Source organism: Saccostrea echinata, unplaced genomic scaffold, assembly GCF_033153115.1.
Source record: "Saccostrea echinata isolate AGI-Se365-2 ecotype Australia unplaced genomic scaffold, CSIRO_AGI_Sech_v1 ptg000020l, whole genome shotgun sequence".
Taxonomy (NCBI): Eukaryota; Metazoa; Mollusca; class Bivalvia; order Ostreida; family Ostreidae; genus Saccostrea; species Saccostrea echinata.
The window spans coordinates 3,316,267-3,334,785 of record NW_026889769.1 but is presented as its reverse complement, the minus strand read 5'-3'; the positions used below and the strand labels follow the sequence as shown (position 1 = coordinate 3,334,785).

The 18,519-nt window shown below is 33.7% G+C and overlaps 1 protein-coding gene across 1 annotated transcript; it reads right to left on the bottom strand.

The window, feature by feature from the left end:
* Positions 1-5,924: 5,924 nt before the first annotated feature.
* On the bottom strand, positions 5,925-14,853 carry LOC133189937 (protein quiver-like). The gene is made up of 3 exons (XM_061325378.1): positions 14,275-14,853; positions 8,765-8,908; positions 5,925-6,491 (listed from the first exon to the last, which is right to left on the bottom strand). Exons 1-3 carry the CDS (start codon positions 14,354-14,356, stop codon positions 6,277-6,279), a joined length of 441 nt encoding a protein of 146 aa, XP_061181362.1. The 5' UTR covers positions 14,357-14,853; the 3' UTR covers positions 5,925-6,276.
* Between the last annotated feature and the right edge of the window lie 3,666 nt (positions 14,854-18,519).

The window sequence follows — 18,519 nt, the reverse complement described above, 5'->3', positions numbered from 1 at the left end:
ACACTGGAAATGTCGACGGAAATAAACTTTAAATTTGCACACGGCACCGGAAATTACACAATATAGAAACCTAGTCAGGACAGTTTCATTAACTCCGGAAAACAACAGGTGAACTCTCGAGCTCTCTCTTCTGAAACACATTTGAATACTCTTCAGTCTCTTGATTTTCAGTGTTGCTCAGGCCCGTGTAGCAAAGGTTTTAAAAGTGGAGGAGGCGGGGGCACTCCCCCCCCCAAAAAAATCTGACAAGCAAAAAAAAAAAAAAAAAAAAAAAAAAAAAAAAAACTAAACTGACAAAAAAAAGGGGGGGGGGCAACTTCACAAAATATTCTGCCAAGAAATTTTTTTTTTTTTTTTTGGTATAATGGTTTAAACCTTCATGGTTCTTAAGAGGAAGATTTTTAAAGATTTTTCTCATATATTTCAATGTAAAACGTTCATCCCCTATTGTGGCCCCACCTTACCCCTGGTGGTAATGATTTGAACAATTTAGAATCTACACTACCACAGGACGCTTTCAGATAAGTTTCACTTTTTCTGGTTCTTGTGAAGATTTTTTAATGACCTCATCCTTATTTTGTCTTTTCTTAATTATCTCCCTTGGAAGGGGGCTTGTCCATTTGGAGAATTTAGAATCCTCTCAGTTTACTCAAGGATGCTTTGTGTAAACTTTGATTAAAATTGGCCCAATTGCACAATGCTTTGTGTATACTATGATTAAAATTGCATGGCCCAATGGTTCTTGAGAAAAGGTCGAAAATGTGATAAGTTAACAGACGGACGGACAACAGGTGATCAATCAGAAAAGCACACTTGAGCTTTCAGTTAATTCATAAAGTTTAGAAAATGTGTGATAGTTGCTACTCCCTGGAAAATATTCTAATTTTGATTGTTTTGAAGTCATAAAATCGTCTGGTAACACTGTTTGCATAGAATACAAAACGGGTGTTACCCGTAGGGTCTAAGTGTAGGAATTCCCCCACGGGAAAATGACACTAGAGTACGGTTTCCCCTACGGAAATCCTACCCCAGATTCAATTTACCGGGGGGAGATTCTACTCTGTGCGACTTCCACCAGAGCCAATTTCCCTCCAATAAAATATGTCTCTACTTACATGTATATGGGGTTGGGGGGGGGGGGGAAGGGCGACACTTCTATGATTTTCCCACACATGATCTTCAGTAGACAATCTTAATAAAGCTTCCCAAAAAATATAAACAAACAAAAAGTATAGTTGTGCCTTCAACATCTAAAATTTTCAAAATGGCGACCAGTTCCATTGAGATACGAAGTATGAAAATTGAAAATGTTAAATCAGATTTTTCTCATTAAATGTCCAACCAATACTTATCATTAAGGTCAGACGACGCGTTCTTCAAAAATAAATAACTTTTCCCAAGATTTTGTGATTGAAATATTACTAATTTAAGAAATTTCCTCACAAAAAATTTGGGTACATTACCAGGCATTTGTGCAAGATTCCGGAGGATGGTATTTCCTATATAATCCTATACTAGAAATTGCTTGAACTGCTGATATCATGATCTTTTGTTTTCTATATGGGTTTTTCAGACATTTTAAAAATAGTTTAGAAATCAAAATATAATGATAATTATATATTATATTTTTCGTATATTACAAAGGAATGCAAAAACAGATATTCGAGGAACGTGTCGTCTGGCCTTAAGTCTTATTTTTTGCATCTGGTCCACATTGTTTCTACTTTTACAAAAATAGCACAATGTAATTGGTGGGCACATTTTAAACTGTAACCTGATGGAAACAAAAGGGGGAATTTTATTTTCAATGGATTTTATATGCCCCGCCATAAAATGGCCGGGGCATATAGTATTACCCTGTTCCGTCATTCTGTCAATGACGAAATTCGTTCATTATCTCGGCAACAGTTGCAAACATTCATATGGATATGTCATAGGAATACGCAGGCCAAGTGCAAATTTGGTTATGGTCCGATGATTTTTGACAGAGTTAGGTATCCCTCTTGAACTTAGAAAAAAAAAAGAAATTTTCAATTTCCGCTCTTTAACTTTTGTAGGGATGTATATATAAGGTTTAAATTGCATATGCAGGTATTTTAATAGAAAATACAGGTCAACTTCGAATTTGGTCGTGGTCTGATGATTTTTGACAGAGTTATCCCTCTTGAACTTAGGAAAAAAGTAACAAAATTTTTAGTTTTCGCTCTCTTACTTTTGTAGGGATGTATGTATAAGGTTGAAATTTCACATGCAGGTATTTTACCAGAAAGTACAGGTCAAGTTCGAATTTGGTCCTGGTCCGATAATTTTTGACAGTTATCCCCATTGAACTTGGAAACGATTCACAATTTCTGATTATTATCTCGGCGGCTACAAATGTGCAATTTACAATTTGCAATTTGAAATTTTGACTGCCTGTGGGGGCATTCGTGGCTTTACGACACATCTAGTTTCTTAATTGTATGTACAGTGTACATTATATTGATGTTTGTCTCTCAAAGTTTTGGGGGATTAAATATCCAAAATAGCTTCAGTTGCCATAGAACTAAAAACGAGTCAATTTCTAAAAATTTAAAATTTTGCAAAACTCTAAGAGTATATACATATATTACACCGCTGGGGTCGAGGAGACACACTAACATGCAAGAGCAGTGTTTCTTGTATTGTGCTTTTTGGCTTTAGCTATTTAGAACTCTTTTTTTCCCTTTCAAGAACTACTCGATTTAAATACTCACAAAACGGTAAGTGGAACCTATCAATAATGTAAATTTTAGAATTTTCTCACAAACTCTTTGTAAAAGCACAGATCTATAAATGAAATAGTGAACAATCAGATATTGCAGCGCTAGGTCAAATTTCTTTAAAAACTGAGATATCCCCTGTTTGATGCGATATTTTATGTAGAAAAATGAATAGAATAATTATGGGATTCATGTGCAGTGTAGCAGAATGTTGGTTGAGAAAAATGACATCCAACATGTAGGTCACTATAGGTTGATCACTATGATGCTTTGTAGCATATACAGAGCTGTAAATTCGAAACTAAGACATGCTGCCATGCAGTTGTCGAGGAAATTAAGCTGGAAAGCAGTAGGCCTAAGAAGAAGGTCTGCATCTCAGAGGGAAGGTGAATGGACCCAGATCAATTGGTGAATTTTCATTAGTGCATTTATTGATCTACACAGTATTGGGAGTTTCACCCCCTCTCTCGGGACTGGGATGGGCTGCATGGGTTCGGATGAGGTCCAAATCTTGGAAAAACAAGCCAAAATCTGGGGAGGGCCCAAAGTGCATTTTTTGCACACATGCACTGTAATAGGTAGATTACGTCATATGCTATATGTTGACATATATTTTGAGCTATGGATATATGATGTGTAATTAATTTGCACCCCCCCCCCCCCAAAAAAAAAAACTGTCCCAACATATGTTTTTATTAACCTCATGTATATATGCCTACCTCCTCGTCATATGTTTGGCATACACTAAAAATTAAAAAACTGTCCCCTGCCACCTAAGGAAATGCACTGTGCTTATTAAGATGTTCCAAAAAATTCGATTAACTGTGTCGATTTTATTTCATTAACCACAAAACCCCATAAACCCATGTTAAGCTCGATTTTTTTTTTTTTTTTTTTTTTTTTTTTTTGATACCGATCGCAAAGCATTACCATCTTCTTTGTAGATCTTTACGACCATGTCAGTCTCTACACAAACTACGTTACCGGATCAAACATCTAATATTAGTGTTCATTAGAAAGTCAAGTGTTTTCTCAAGTACATGATTGTATCAAATGACGCGATGAAAATATCAAACTAACGATTTTAGTATATGCTTTTCATTCATATTTGTACAACCATTTCTTCACAGCAGCTTCTGACCTGTCTTTTACAATGTTTGAGTTGTCGCTCCTGAAGTGAATGAAAACAAACCCATCTAAAAGAGTGTTCGGTGAATTTTATTATGAATAAAAATGTTAACACATGAAAAACTGGAATTCTATCAAATATCGGAAGACAAATCAACAAAGTGAGTCATAACATATAAAGTATTTACAATAACAAGTGATAGAAAACAAAATATGGTTTTGACAATCGATGGTTGAGTTTTAACTTAAATGAATGTGCATGTAAATCATATCATATATACTGTGCAATAAAAATACACAAATAAGTATGTAAAATGTATACACCATAGCTAATCGGCTTGCTATCTACTCTTCTATAACACTCCACTAAAAATTGGATTACAGACACTACATGTTCTGACAATATCTTGTTCGATACGTAAATATTAACGTCATGCAAATATTGAAGTGGAGATTTGAATGGGGAAAATACTACTTGAAACAACTAACAAATTTTCTTTACTTTGGATGACAATAACTCCCTCTTAACCACTGAATTATATTATTTAAACTGGGAAACATTCTTCAATGTCCGGTATATATACTAACATGCCAGTATGCTCCCATAAACTGTATAATAATCTGATTCTGACCAATTACTGTCACAAATGTGATTTTTTTTTTTTTCAGTAATAACTCCAAGAAAAAAGCACTAGACAATGGGGTCTTTGCTACACCATAAAGCACTTTCGTCGGTGGAGTAACGTTCTGAATGAAATATCGATTGCTACGGCGTAAGAAACCTAACATAAGATGGTCGTTTTTATATCTGCTGTACCAGTTGGATTTTTTTACGACAATCGTAAAGTTCTGATGAACTTTAGCGATAATGAGTAGGAAACAAAAATTTTAAGGTATTCCAGCCCTAATAGAACCTTATTCTCTACCCTTTAATATTCATCACTTATAAATTACTCTTAAATTTATTTAAACATTCTAGAGTAGAAAAGGATTTACCAAGAGAATTCTCTAAAATGCAATTACCTTAAGCAATCAAAAGAAGACTGTATTGAGGCCTATGGAGACAAGCAAATTTAAAAAAAAAAATCAGATACTAAGAATATTAAAAAATGCTGCTGTGGAAAGATGCACTTTATATTTAGTAACAGAATAATGATTAAAAATGATTCTCTAACGGATAATATTTTTAAAACTGATTTTTATTAGGTTAAACACAGAGAGAAATAACTCTTCGAGCACAGGTCAATGTCATAAATTAGGGCACTTTCAGCTCTTATATATATAATGATAGTAACAAATTGAATTGTGTCTGAATACGCAGCTTGTTCAGCCCGTACATATCTATTATTATTCAATTACCTTAGATCATTGAATACCTTAAAGAAAGTAACATATATATATATATATATATATATATATATATATATATATATATATATATATATATATATATATATATATATATATATATTCAAGATTCAAGACGAAACATTTGGTTGTACAAGTATATGCATTAAAAAAACACTGTGAAATAAATCGTTAAAATTTATAATGCGTAATTAAAACCATTTCCCGAAAAAAATATTCTACACAGCATAAAGAAAAAATCCACAATTCCACTACAAGAAAAAAAAACTTAGTTTTTATCAAATCAGATAACTCAAATCAAGACGAGAAAAAAAAATACACATACGTTTGGAAAAAAAGAAAAAAAAGTTGAATGTACTGCACAAAAATAGACAACAGTCAGATCACAATTCTTGATTGCATAGTCATTAGGTATGGATAGAGCTTATCTAGATTTCCAATGCTTACTACTGCCATTTTATGGAGTCGACAGACCCGATAATGGTTTTAACATGTAAGCATTAATTCGTTTTTCATGTAACCATAGTAACAGGTTTACGTTACCATTTTTTTTAAACACATCTACACACATGCAACAACTCTTATCAGTACCTTTAATTCTATTTTTAGACGGCATAATCAGAGACTGAATACTATTTTTTACTTTTGCAAAAATCTTTAGGAATTTGAAATACTAGTAATGTTTCGTTTTGTTTTTTTTTTTTGAAGACCTCTTCTGTAGAGCTTTGTTGAAGTGCAATCTGTAGCATTTCATTTGATTGTCATGTTGAACTGGAAAGAGGCTTAGTAACTAAATACTGATTCATTTCCAAATGTTTTGGCATTTTTCGTTGATTGAACATATACATAGCAAAATAATAGCGTATATTAATTTCCCAGACATGAATCATTAATCGGAAAATAGGAACACAAGACAGGGTCGCCCTAGTAGCGGCCTTAACTTGTATCAAGGGACTCTTCATTTTCTTGCATACCTCCATGCCAAATATACACCACATAAACAATCAATTGTACAAACACGCAAGTGGCGTCATTGTTTCTATGGTAACCAGAAAAATGTGAACAGCAGACAAAGAGTAAGAGAAACCACATGCGCCTGAGTGAATTTGAGTTGAGAAATGCCAGAGTTACAGAGGTTCCGTCCGCACATGCAGAGGTATCCGTTCCCGAAGCTCTCTGTACGACACACACCGTCTATCAGCATAATGTTCATGTCCATCTTTGCTGAGCAGGTTCTTTCCAGATATAATTTACCTTTCAAAAGTATAAAACAAATTAAATTTTACTCAAAGAAAATATAATTAAAGATACTTGCAATGTTTAATAGCATATAGTTCAGCCCTGTTAAGTGTCCTTTCTGACATATTATGTCTAATGAAAATCTTGAAAAAATAGTCAGGTTGCAGATTTTTATATAAAAAATAAAGAGTTAGAACCGACACTAAGGTATCGTTTCTTGATGTTTTTAAAAAGTCAGTGTAAATAATATTCGATTTTAATATTCAAAAGTTAAGTGAACAAATATGTCAAATGTTTACATTATTAAATTGAAGTGCATTACTATGCTTTCAAAATTAATGATTAACAGTTTAAAATGGAGTATTCAATTCAAATGGATGATTTAAAGCTTAAAATGTTCTCAAACTTACATCATGGATTCCTAATTTTAAACGAGACACAGGAATTTTCAGAAATCTATTTTTCAAGTCTCATAGGACTGTAACAATATCGGCCTGGTGATTAGACTAGCTACCAAGACAAGGAATTTTGGAACGAATTCAAATATTCCCCTTGGTTGTAATGATGAATACTTTTTCTGGTAAAATAAATTACTCTGGAAAAAATTCAGAAATCGTAGGAATATCGGTATAAGCAAGTCGGTATATACTATACCCAGGAGAGGACATGGATAAGGCAATAACAGAAAATTGGATATCTACACGTGTAATTTACCTCACGGACAACGTATATAACGTAAAATATATTTCAAAAAATTTACATAAAGATGATAAATTATCTACCTTCTCCTGCCTAAAGACTAACTAATATTTTGAACCCTAACTTATATTTTAACAAACAATCAACATAGATCAGTCATAGCAAGGTTACGAATATCGGTGCACAGGCTTAAAATTGGCATTGGACGATATCAAAAAATACCTAAAGATGAATGAATTTGTTCCCTTTGTGATCACCAAGAGGTTCAGGATGAAATTCATTTTCTCCTTGTATGTCCTCATTTTAGTGTACAAAGATTTGAACTCATAAATATTGTAATATTAAATGTAAAAATTTTCAGTCTCTATCTTACGATAATCAATTTCATTGGCTCATGACTAATGAAGACCATGACATCCTAAAATCACTTGCTAGATTCCTTCATAACCTACCGTAACTGAAGAATTTGAATTTATTTTGAGATGTATATGAATACCAATAAAATCTCTTTTGTTCCTTGATATGCATTAATGCATTTTCCGGTTACTCGTCCATAGATACAATATGTATATTCAGTATTCCTTCGGGGGCCAAAATTGGACTAAAAAAATCTTGCATCTTTCATTTCAAAGTCTGTCCTTTTATATACCTATTTATACCATATAATTATATGGGTCTTGTTTGAATACACTGATGATTGCCTCGGGTCTGTAAGTATTGTCTTGAACATCCAGTTTAAAGACTAATTTCTTAAAATAGAAAATTTATGATATTAGCATTAAGGTACATTTAAGATCCTTTCAAAAATAATTTATTCATATCATTCTCTGATTTATTTACTGATCGTCGATGGTGACCCCAATGATAATAATTTTTACCCGATCATGACAAGGAGCACACGGCAGATGTGACAAGCCGGCAGGGGATACTCACTCCTCCATGGCACCAGATTCCACCTCTGATGTTTTAGAGGTCCGTGTTTGATCTGCTCCTGATATGTATTGTTTGAATGGACTTTTAAGCGTGGATACTGTTCGTTATTCCGTATTTAATCAACATTTCAAAATGTAAGAGTCATTAATGGCGAAGAACCACTAGACATAAGTTTAGATGCATGTCGTACGTTATAAAATGCTGTCCAGTTTGGATATACCGGAGAGTAGGTATTCCCCTTTATAACCCCCCTCCCGGAGAACTGGCTCTAAAGTGGACCCCCCCCCCCCGGAAAATAGGCTCTAGAAATGAGCACACACCCCTACCTCATCCAACCCACCCCCTGTTCTACGGGCCTTTGACATACATTAGTAAATTAAATCAAATAAAAAATAAAAACGAATTTAGATAAAAGTCAATAAATTTGGCAAATTCCGATACAAAGCATTTCATTTTTATTATTAAAGAAACACGAATAAAGAGGAATGGTGTGTGAGACATATTCAACACTTCTTGCTTTAAATTTGCAGTATACTGTAAATGTTTCGTCTAGAATTTAGATGTCCTATTGCTGTCGCATATACATTTGAAGTAAATAAAATAAATTCATTATTGAACAGTTTCCGTCACATTTTAACTCCTGGAAATGTACTTACTGTTGATGTATCTTGTCCATTTGACACAGACCCCGCTTAGACATTCCTCGTCTGGGAGGTTGTTCTTAGTTTTGCCGTCAATGGGATCGTTGCACGTGTCGTTTTTATCTAGTCTTGATATGCACATGTAGCATCGTATTGGAACTGCAAGAGATAAAGAATATTATTATATGATTGAATAATTCCCATCTCTCTGATTGGCTGAGATCCAAGAATGTTAGAAAAATACTACGTTATATTGACCTGCACGTGATCTTCCAGGTCAATATAAGGAATTATTTATTCTACATTGGACCAAAAATAGATAGGGAAATTCCAAATCGATGCAAATAGTTTTGGAAAGTTAAACCACTTGCACATGACATCCACTCATGTGAACATAACATTAAGGCTCATAGATTCTTGGGTGAGGGGTCGGGGGTGGGGGGATGCAACAGAACTGCCCCTCTCACCACCTTTTGAGAATGTTAAGTTTTAATTTAAATTTTAAGGATAAAAAATTTCAATGTAAGCCCCCCTCCCCTCAAAAAGTTTATGGACCTTTATATCTCACCAAATAAAATTTGATTTGGGAGAATTCTTTCCTTTTTTAGGCGGAGGGGGGGGGGGAGGGTTAGTCAAAGATTTGTTTTCAGGTAAGTTGTCATTTTTTTCCTTTTAATGATCCCTTTTTCAAAATCAAACCTATATTTGTGCCTGACATTTATTTTTTCTACATTGCACCTAAACTAGAATTAAAAATTCCAAAATAATACAGCTGTTTGTTTTTTTTTACCCCGTTTCTCTCATTATGTTCGGCTAGTACTTCAGTAGATGTGAACAAGTAAAATGGCATGGATTGCTTAATGAGTGTGTGTCATTTAATCATTGAATCATATAATAAAACAATTATTGCTGGTTTTTGAAGTCAATACGATGATTTAGCCACCATCGATGTTCGGGCTCGGTGAATATTGTACTCCTTAGGTGTCTAAATCATCGTATTGACCTAAAAAAAACCCAGCAGTAATTGTATAGAATATTATAACATCGTAAACAAAGACGAACATATTTCATTTTATTTTCTGCCCTGTACTGGAGGACCTGTACAACTTCAATATCTTTTTTTAAAAATCAGGAACTTCTTTCCTTAATTGTTAACTGTGTGGAGCATACTTGTACCTTGCAGAAGTTATGTATAAATCATACATCATCAGACATTCCCGTCTTTTGATTGTACATGTACATGTATTTCTTATTTTATTTATATCTTCTAGATATATTCTACAAACTTTTGCTGGTTAAAAAAATAAGGTATATTATTATATGATTGAATAATTCCTTTCTCTCTGATCGGCAGAGATCCAACAATGTAGAAAAAATATTACTTTATATTCAATTGCACGTGTCCTTTCAGGTGAATATAAGGATTTATTTTTCTCCACATTAGACTAAAAATAGATTGGGATATTTCTAATTGATACAAATAGTTTTGGAAAGTTATTTCATTTGCACCTGACAACCACTCATATGAACATAATATTAAGGGACATAAATTCTTGGGTAAGGGGTGGGGTGGGATTGCAGGAGGTCTGTCCCTCTCCCCACTTTTTGAGTATGTAAAGTTTTAATTTAAATTTTAAGGATAAACATTTTAAAATGAAAGCCCCCCCCCCCTCGTTCATGGACCCTAACATCCCACCAAATAATATTTTGAGTTGGGAGAATTCTTTTCTTTTTTCGGGGGGGGGGGGGGGGGGGGGCTAGTCAAAGATTTGTTTTCAGGTAAGTTGTCAATTTTTTTTCCTTATTATGTCCCTTTTTCAAAATCAATTCTATATACCGGTATGTGCCTGACATTTATTTTTTCTACATTGCACCTAAAGCAGAATTATATATAAATTCCCAAAATAATACAACTGGTTATGTTTCTTAACCCCGTTTCTCTCATTCATATGTTTGGCTAGTACTTCAGTAAATGTAAATAAGTAAGATGGCATGGATTGCTTAAATGAGTGTGTATCATTTAATCATTGAATTATATAATAAAACAATTATTGTTGTTTTTGAGGTCAATACGATGATTTAGCCATCTTCGAAGTACAACATTCACCTCTCCCTTCGGGTTCGGTGAATATTGTACTTCTCAGGTGTTTAAATCATCGTATTGACCTCAAACACTAGCAATAATTGTATAACTGTATAAGGTTATCCATTAGTCATGCGTTGTGTATATGGGATAAATGATTTCTTGTCCTCCTTTTTATCAATGTACCGTGTATTTAAGGAAAATATCATAACAATCATTTATTTACAGTTTATCACGTGTTCTCAAAAGATCATTATGTACATTAATCCTTTAAATAAATGTGAAGATTTTATCCGATTGTCCACAATAAATAATGAGGATATCCGATGGCCAGCTACGCCAAAAATAATTATTACTAGTATTTTAAAGTACATCTGACATACCCATCCTTCATGGTCTCATAGGACTATATTGAAAATTCTTTACCATATATTTATTTTCATAAGTACGTGAAGCGATAAATATAAATAAAACTATTAATCCTATTGGAAGATTAGTAATATATTTAAGATAAAGCAGATTTTATAAGTAGCTCTTTATATATACATCAAAAGTAATGGACGATGTCCAAGAAAACGTTCCATGCATAGTTTAAAATTCCCCTGCAATAATTCGAATGAAACTCTCTCTCTCTCTCTCTCTCTCTCTCTCTCTCTCTCTCTCTCGTGTGTGCGCGTGTGTGTGTGTGTTGGCATACATCGAAATGATTGATAATAATACTATACGCAAACTTGTGTGTATCAATCTCTAGACAGATGGCCAATATTTTGGTAAATGAGTTCAATTCCAAATGAATATTACATGTATTTGGTGATTTCATTTATGGACTTCACAACAGATGTACAGTTTAGCATGGGTTATAACTTATAAATGAAGTAAAAAGAATACTTGTTGACCAAAATATCCAAAACTGGAAAGTAATATTTATAATTCATCAAAGGGTATTAAGACCGAATTTATAAAGAAATACTTGAACCGGAAAAATATCTTTTTTATGTTGTGCCACGGAAATTTTCAGCTTTGCTATATAGATTTAGATGCAACAATTTCAAACTCCCTATTGAAACTGGGAGATGGAATGGTCTTCCAAGAGAACACACGAGTACTTTACGTGATCTTGTTAAGATTGGTAATGAATTTCTTTATGTTTTTGAATGTACACACACACAAAAATTAATGAGGCTAGGTTAAAATATACCTCAAATTATCTCATATACAGACCAAATATAGAGAAATTTAAACAAATTAAACGAATCACAGATGGAACTAATTGACTTGAATCATGATACTTCGTATACTGTTTATTATATATATACATGTTTTATTTCCACTTTCTATGTGCTTGTATCATTTCCCACCTCCTCTCTACAATGTATGTTGTATGTCTGTACATTTAAGAGAATAAATCATTGTCATGGGAAAACATTAAAAACGTAGGGTTCAATATTTTTCTTTAAAAATAAATACAGTGCATTTAATCCTTTTTTCTGTTTTTTTTTTTTTAAAAAAAACATTTTTAAGCACAGCTAAGTCGACTAATATAACAGTGATTCAATTAAGACAATATTTCGGAGTAAAACTGTATTCTGAAGGACCAAAACAGGAAAATAGACCGATAACCCCCACGTCAAAACACAGTTAATCTCTTCCATTGACATCAAGAGCGAAGATAGATCTATTTCTTCCAGAAGTTGAGAAGAATCAATACAGGCCGTCAGTGAACTACCCGAATCTTCATCAATAACCATCTTGTCAAAAAATATTTGGCTGAAGGTCTCCTCAGAAGACAAATATTAGATGGCCCTCTGAACTCAGCGTGTGATTCGTGCGAAAGTAAAACCCCAAGGATTTTTTTCTTTAGATTAATGAATTTCCTCCTTTCGTCTTTGATTGATCTCTACCATTCCTCATAAATTATTAGAAGTTTATGTATAACTACAATGATTATAACGTCTTTCTTTCATTCTAGCTGCATGCAACTTGTGGTTGTTGTGATGCAATGTCCTACATCCATAATTGATTAGAAGAGTTCGGTCTTCCGAAACGTTATCATGACAGAAAATAAAATTCCCCGGCAAACGAGTGGAGGTAAACGTCAAGTTCTGGACCACGAACAAGAGGATGCGGCTATTTGATACATATTGTGATATTAATTTTGCCTATTCATACGACTAAGCCCGGATCAATGAATAACAAATACTGTATAATGATTTTATGCTACACCTGTTTGATGACGTTTGTCCTTTCTGCAACTCTATTTGTTTAAAGTTTGTACAAAGGTGTTTTGTGTTTTATCTTGTAATTCTTTATCGCTGAATTAAATGTGCTCGATGCGAGGTAAATGAACTCGTCCTTTGCCAATAGCACCCAATTTTCCACAATATCAAAAAATACTATCCATTCTCATGAACACGGTTTAAACAATACTTATACTGTAAATGCCTGGCTCAAAAGCCTAGAATTCCAATTTACTGTGATTAATCTCATAAATTGTTTCCATAGAAAATTATTTATGAAACTTTAGTATTAGCCAAGACTTTATGATGGCCATTCAGAAACCGCTAAGATTTTCCTACACAAAATGCCTAAACATGTAGATAACAGAACTCAAAAGTATTCATTTCGAACACTATTAAGTAATTTATGGCGAGAATTGATGGGATAACCTAATTAGCAGGGGGATGAGGATCCTTGTCTTTACCCACTAATGTGCAATTGCTTACGATGCCTTAGACAGTTGACTGAAAATACCATCGAGGAGATCGATGGTATGAGCTATAATACCATCTAAAACAGATGCCTGGTGTCTACATGGTAATTCAGGCGGGAAACGAAAACAAGTGCCCTGTAACCACTCCAAATCAATTTGCATATTATATACACTTCAGTGAGAAGTCCAATGTATTTGGGTGTTATTTCCGCTTATCCTAATTCAATTACTAAATGGCAAGATGAAAAAAGCGCTGTATCATAAAGTAATTTTAGGATACATATAAATTTGTTACACCGGGGAAAAACGTTTTAGGAGGGTCATCCGGCTGTACACTAAAGGACTTAACAATACGCATTCTTATGATTGTTAAAGCGAAATTAAAAATTCACCGCCGATGAGAGATTTCCGAGTACTCTTTAGCAATGTGACATAGGGAGCAAGAAGCTTTCCATCTCGGTACACCATGTTTTCCATAAGCTAACTTGATATAGATAAAGAAATTCCCCAGGTGCAGAACTTCAATATATATTGCACTGAGCTAGCGTTTTAAGATAGTTACACAATTTTGCAGCAGAATTTATGAAAACCAGACTGTTATTTTTACTACCAGTAACGGCTTACGTCTTCTATGGGATTCTGAAAATAAATCTCTTCCTGCAAACGATTCTAAGGATTTAAGAAGGAAATTCTTTCACCTAATTACACAAATGCGCTTTATTCTTCACATACCTGTCAAATCGTCCTGTCCAAACACAGACACGGAACATGAGAGAATCAATAATAAGGCAAGAATAAAGAAATTTGGCGGCATAGCAGAAATCCCATCAGTATGTCCACCTTCCTGTTACATTACGTTTTGGCCATAGTTAAAAACTCAAACTGAACACAATACGTATCCTTATCGCTGCACTTCCATACAGCACGACTGTTCAGCAACACTTGCCGATGATGCACTGTAACTTGATAGCACGTTCGGCGCACGCGAGATCGTGTGTTGCTGATAACGAGCGCATGAAATATATCTCCGGTGTTATAAAAAAAATCCGTTCGATTGATTGGAAGGACTCCCTTAGACTAGTTTTCCTTAAAGCAGTGGGTCCGACTGTGGTGTATGAACCCCACGCAGTTAAATGAATCTCTCTCGTGGCCCGACAGCAATGTTTTCATTCCATATCCGCTAGGACATGGTGTTGTTGTGTATTAAATATCTTTTTTTCACACTTGATCGCCGTTACAATGTCCTAGAGATTTTGCCAAGTACACGTTTATAAACTTATTGTGTCGACCTTTTGTACTTGCTCGCCAAAATACCCGTATTCAGGATAAATTAAATGTGCTGTGGTGTTTCATAAAATGATTACGTTCCAATTCAGTGGTTTGCTTAGGTGTAAACGAAGTTAATCATCCGTTGAGCTGCCCTTTTTTTGTGCAATCAGACATGCAGGTTCCTCCAACATATGTCCAATTAACACAAATAATTGTTTCAATGCTAAGATATGTCAAATCGGAACTATGTACATTTTTTTATATTTCAACTTTAGTGATCAAATATAAGACCGTATGATTGCATGGATCAACACAGTAAGAAACTGACCAAAAATATACTTCAAGTAAAAAAGAAGAGTATTGATCCTAAAGCGACCAAGCACTGTATGAGGATCGAATTATCACATTCACGTTTAGCATGCAATCTGAGGCCCATTGACTGTCCGATTAATGCAACTCAATAGGTATTCATAAAAACACGCTAAAAGTAGTGGTATTTAATGATTTTTTGTTGTTCAAGATATTCAATGTTCCTGCCCCCCCCCCCTCCCTCGAAGTACTGTGTCCTTTTTCATTTGGAACATACAGAAAATTGAAAGTATCCACGGAACTTAATTAGAGCAAAGGGTATAGTACGTTAAATTAATGCATATAAGGGGTTTGGTCAGAAGAAAAAAGATTTGAATCGTACTTTTATAGTAATTTTTACTGCTTTTACTTTATATTTACTTAGGATATACATGTGTCTTAAGATTTTAATCAAAGCATTGCATGTTTCATCTTTAGTCTTTTCTTAATAAGGTTTAAGAATATGCCAAAAAAATGCCTATTTAAATTACCCTAAAAATTTATCAGAATTATCATTAATATCTATTTTTAAAATGAAGCCTGAACATATATTTTGATGCAGAATACAACATGAATCTTATCTTGTCACAAAGTTCATAGACATGCATGAGCCAATGGGACTTTAATTAATTCACATATTCACTGACGTGAAGTACAATGTGATTTTAGTCTGATACTTGTGTTAAGGTGCTTTATGCAATATGAAATGATTTTTTTCTTCAAAAAATACCTTTTAATTAATCTGAATAGAAACTCAGAGATCAAAGTCACAATTCATCGTTTACTAGTAACTCTGAAGGTCTTACAACAATTTTAAAAATATACATTTAATATTCTGACCATTTCCACCTATAATTTTTTTAATCTATAATGAAGGCGAATATATATATATATATATATATATATATATATATATATATATATATATATATATATATATATATATATATATATATATATATATATATATATATATATATATGTATGTATGTATGTATGTATGTATATGAGTCTAGGTGCTAAAGCCGCTTACGGGTTAACCCGAGAATTTTGTGTATTTGCATTACTTTAAAGGGAGATTTATTATTACATATACATTTGTCTAAAGATAGACTGTTAAAATCGTGAAAGAAGTTATGTATATATTTGCTGTGAATGACACGTTTCTTTTCCAAGAGAGATAACTCTAATGTTTCTGTAGGAATTGTATTTCACATTATTAAGATACATGTTTAACCTTTCTTTGAAAGGCATATAAACTTGCATGATTTTTTATAAAATATATACAGATGCATTGATTAACTACCAAATTGCAATAAAGTTGTCAGGAGTATATCGCAACTGGCTTACAAGTGCACTCGTAGACTCACTGAATAGTATCTCAGTTTAAGGACATCCGCAACGTAGTTTGAACTTTATTGTCTTTTTCCCTGGAGTTGAAGAGTTCCAATACTTAAAGGAACCATGTGCTACATTTTTATGTCTATATATGCTGTTGTACACGTCTTCTAAAACAAGTTTGGATAAACAAAACGTAGAATATATGTTTAGTAATTTTTGTGTATTTTTCTTTGAATTATACAAGAATTTTCATCAATATTGATATCTTTTCAAAACCCCTGCCTGGTTATGCATGCTGATTTTTTGTCTACGAACGTCTGATGGCACTATAATCTTAAATTAAGAATATCTTGAAAAATTATCAGTAGGTAAGGTACGTTGCGTATGTCCTTAACCTCTACGTCGCAACTCACTGTAGGGCTTGGATGATATATTAATTGAAGTATCGATAATATCGATTCTGTGTGAGCTTGATACACATATCGATACGTTTGAAGAAATATCAAAATATTGCCAAAAAAAAAAATCTGACATTTTTTTTCTTTGCTTACTTTACTTAACATTTTGGGTTTAATATATAAATTAAATATGCTAAATATAATATAAATATGAAATACATAATTTACATTAACACCACTTGTGTAAAATAGTTTTGTTTTACAACAGATATACTTCTTTGAATAAATTATTCTTATTGTGGGGAAATGTTTTGTTCATTTCAATAGACACACACACACACACACACACACACACACACACCCTCACACACACACACACACACACACATACATTCAAAAGATTTTATAACCAAATCAACATATCGTGATACATATCGTATCATGGCTCAAGTATCGTGATATGTACCGATATAGAGAAAGTTGTGTCGTCCCAGCCATAGTCGCAAGTTAAATGGAAGTTTTCCAGCCCTTTGTGCACTTGCCCCCATTACAACTGCATTGTCATCTATAGGGGTTTGGAATCTTGCAAACCTAATTCCTTTTGGCGGTCAACTGGTCACTCCCAGACCTTTCCTCTGACAGAAGATGAAGGTCGAATTATGGGATTCTGGATGTTATCGAGCCCCCTGTACTATGTTCTTCTTATAAGTACAATGTATACACTGTGATCCCTTTGGCCATGTTAGCTTTAGGGTTGGGGGTCTAGATATAAGAACACCTTCAGTAAGAATAGTGAACAGACAACAGAATACGGTTCTCTAGTCGATAGTAAATAGCGAAAAATGAGTAATTTTCTTACTTCTAGTTGCCACAGAAATGTACGATAATAAGCAGTTGTTTAATATAGCTTAAGGCTCTGACAAGCTATTTACTTTTTGCACTAAATATTAATGAAAAGTTGAAGGATCACGAACAGTTTTATCGACTTAACAAAATCCTGTAAACAAAACGAATCGTGATTAGAGCAAAAACACGCGGAGGTTAGATCAGGTGCCTAGGAGGAGTAAGCATTCCCTTGGACCTGTCAAACCCGCAGTGAGCCCTCTTGTATTGACCAGTTAAACAAGGTAATCCATAAATACAGCACCAATTCAGTTGTGAGACAAAAACACCACATGCAGGTAATTGGAATATTACTTCATAAATAAAGGAAGTTGACGAAAAAGCTGGAAAAAGCTGAAAGTCATTACGTGTTTCATATACTAGTAGTTTTCTTGTTAGTTGGCCCTTTAAGTCTATGATCAGTAAAACATCTAGATGTGAAACAGATGTGGCAAACTCTGTTTTGTCTTTTCTTTCGAGTTCACTGGGATATACCGAGTCTATTGTTGATAAAACGTCGTCGAGATCTCTAATAAAAAGGTGAAGATAACGTACAGTGATTGATCTCCAAAAAATGTACAAATCTGTGAATAGGACATAAAACACGGACCTCTTGAAATTCCAGAGGTGGGATCAGATGCCTAAGAGGAATAAGCATTCTCTGTGAGCTCTATGTATTGATCAGGTAGACGGAATATTCCGTAGTCAAATTAAGTAAAACACAAAGGCCTATCAAGGC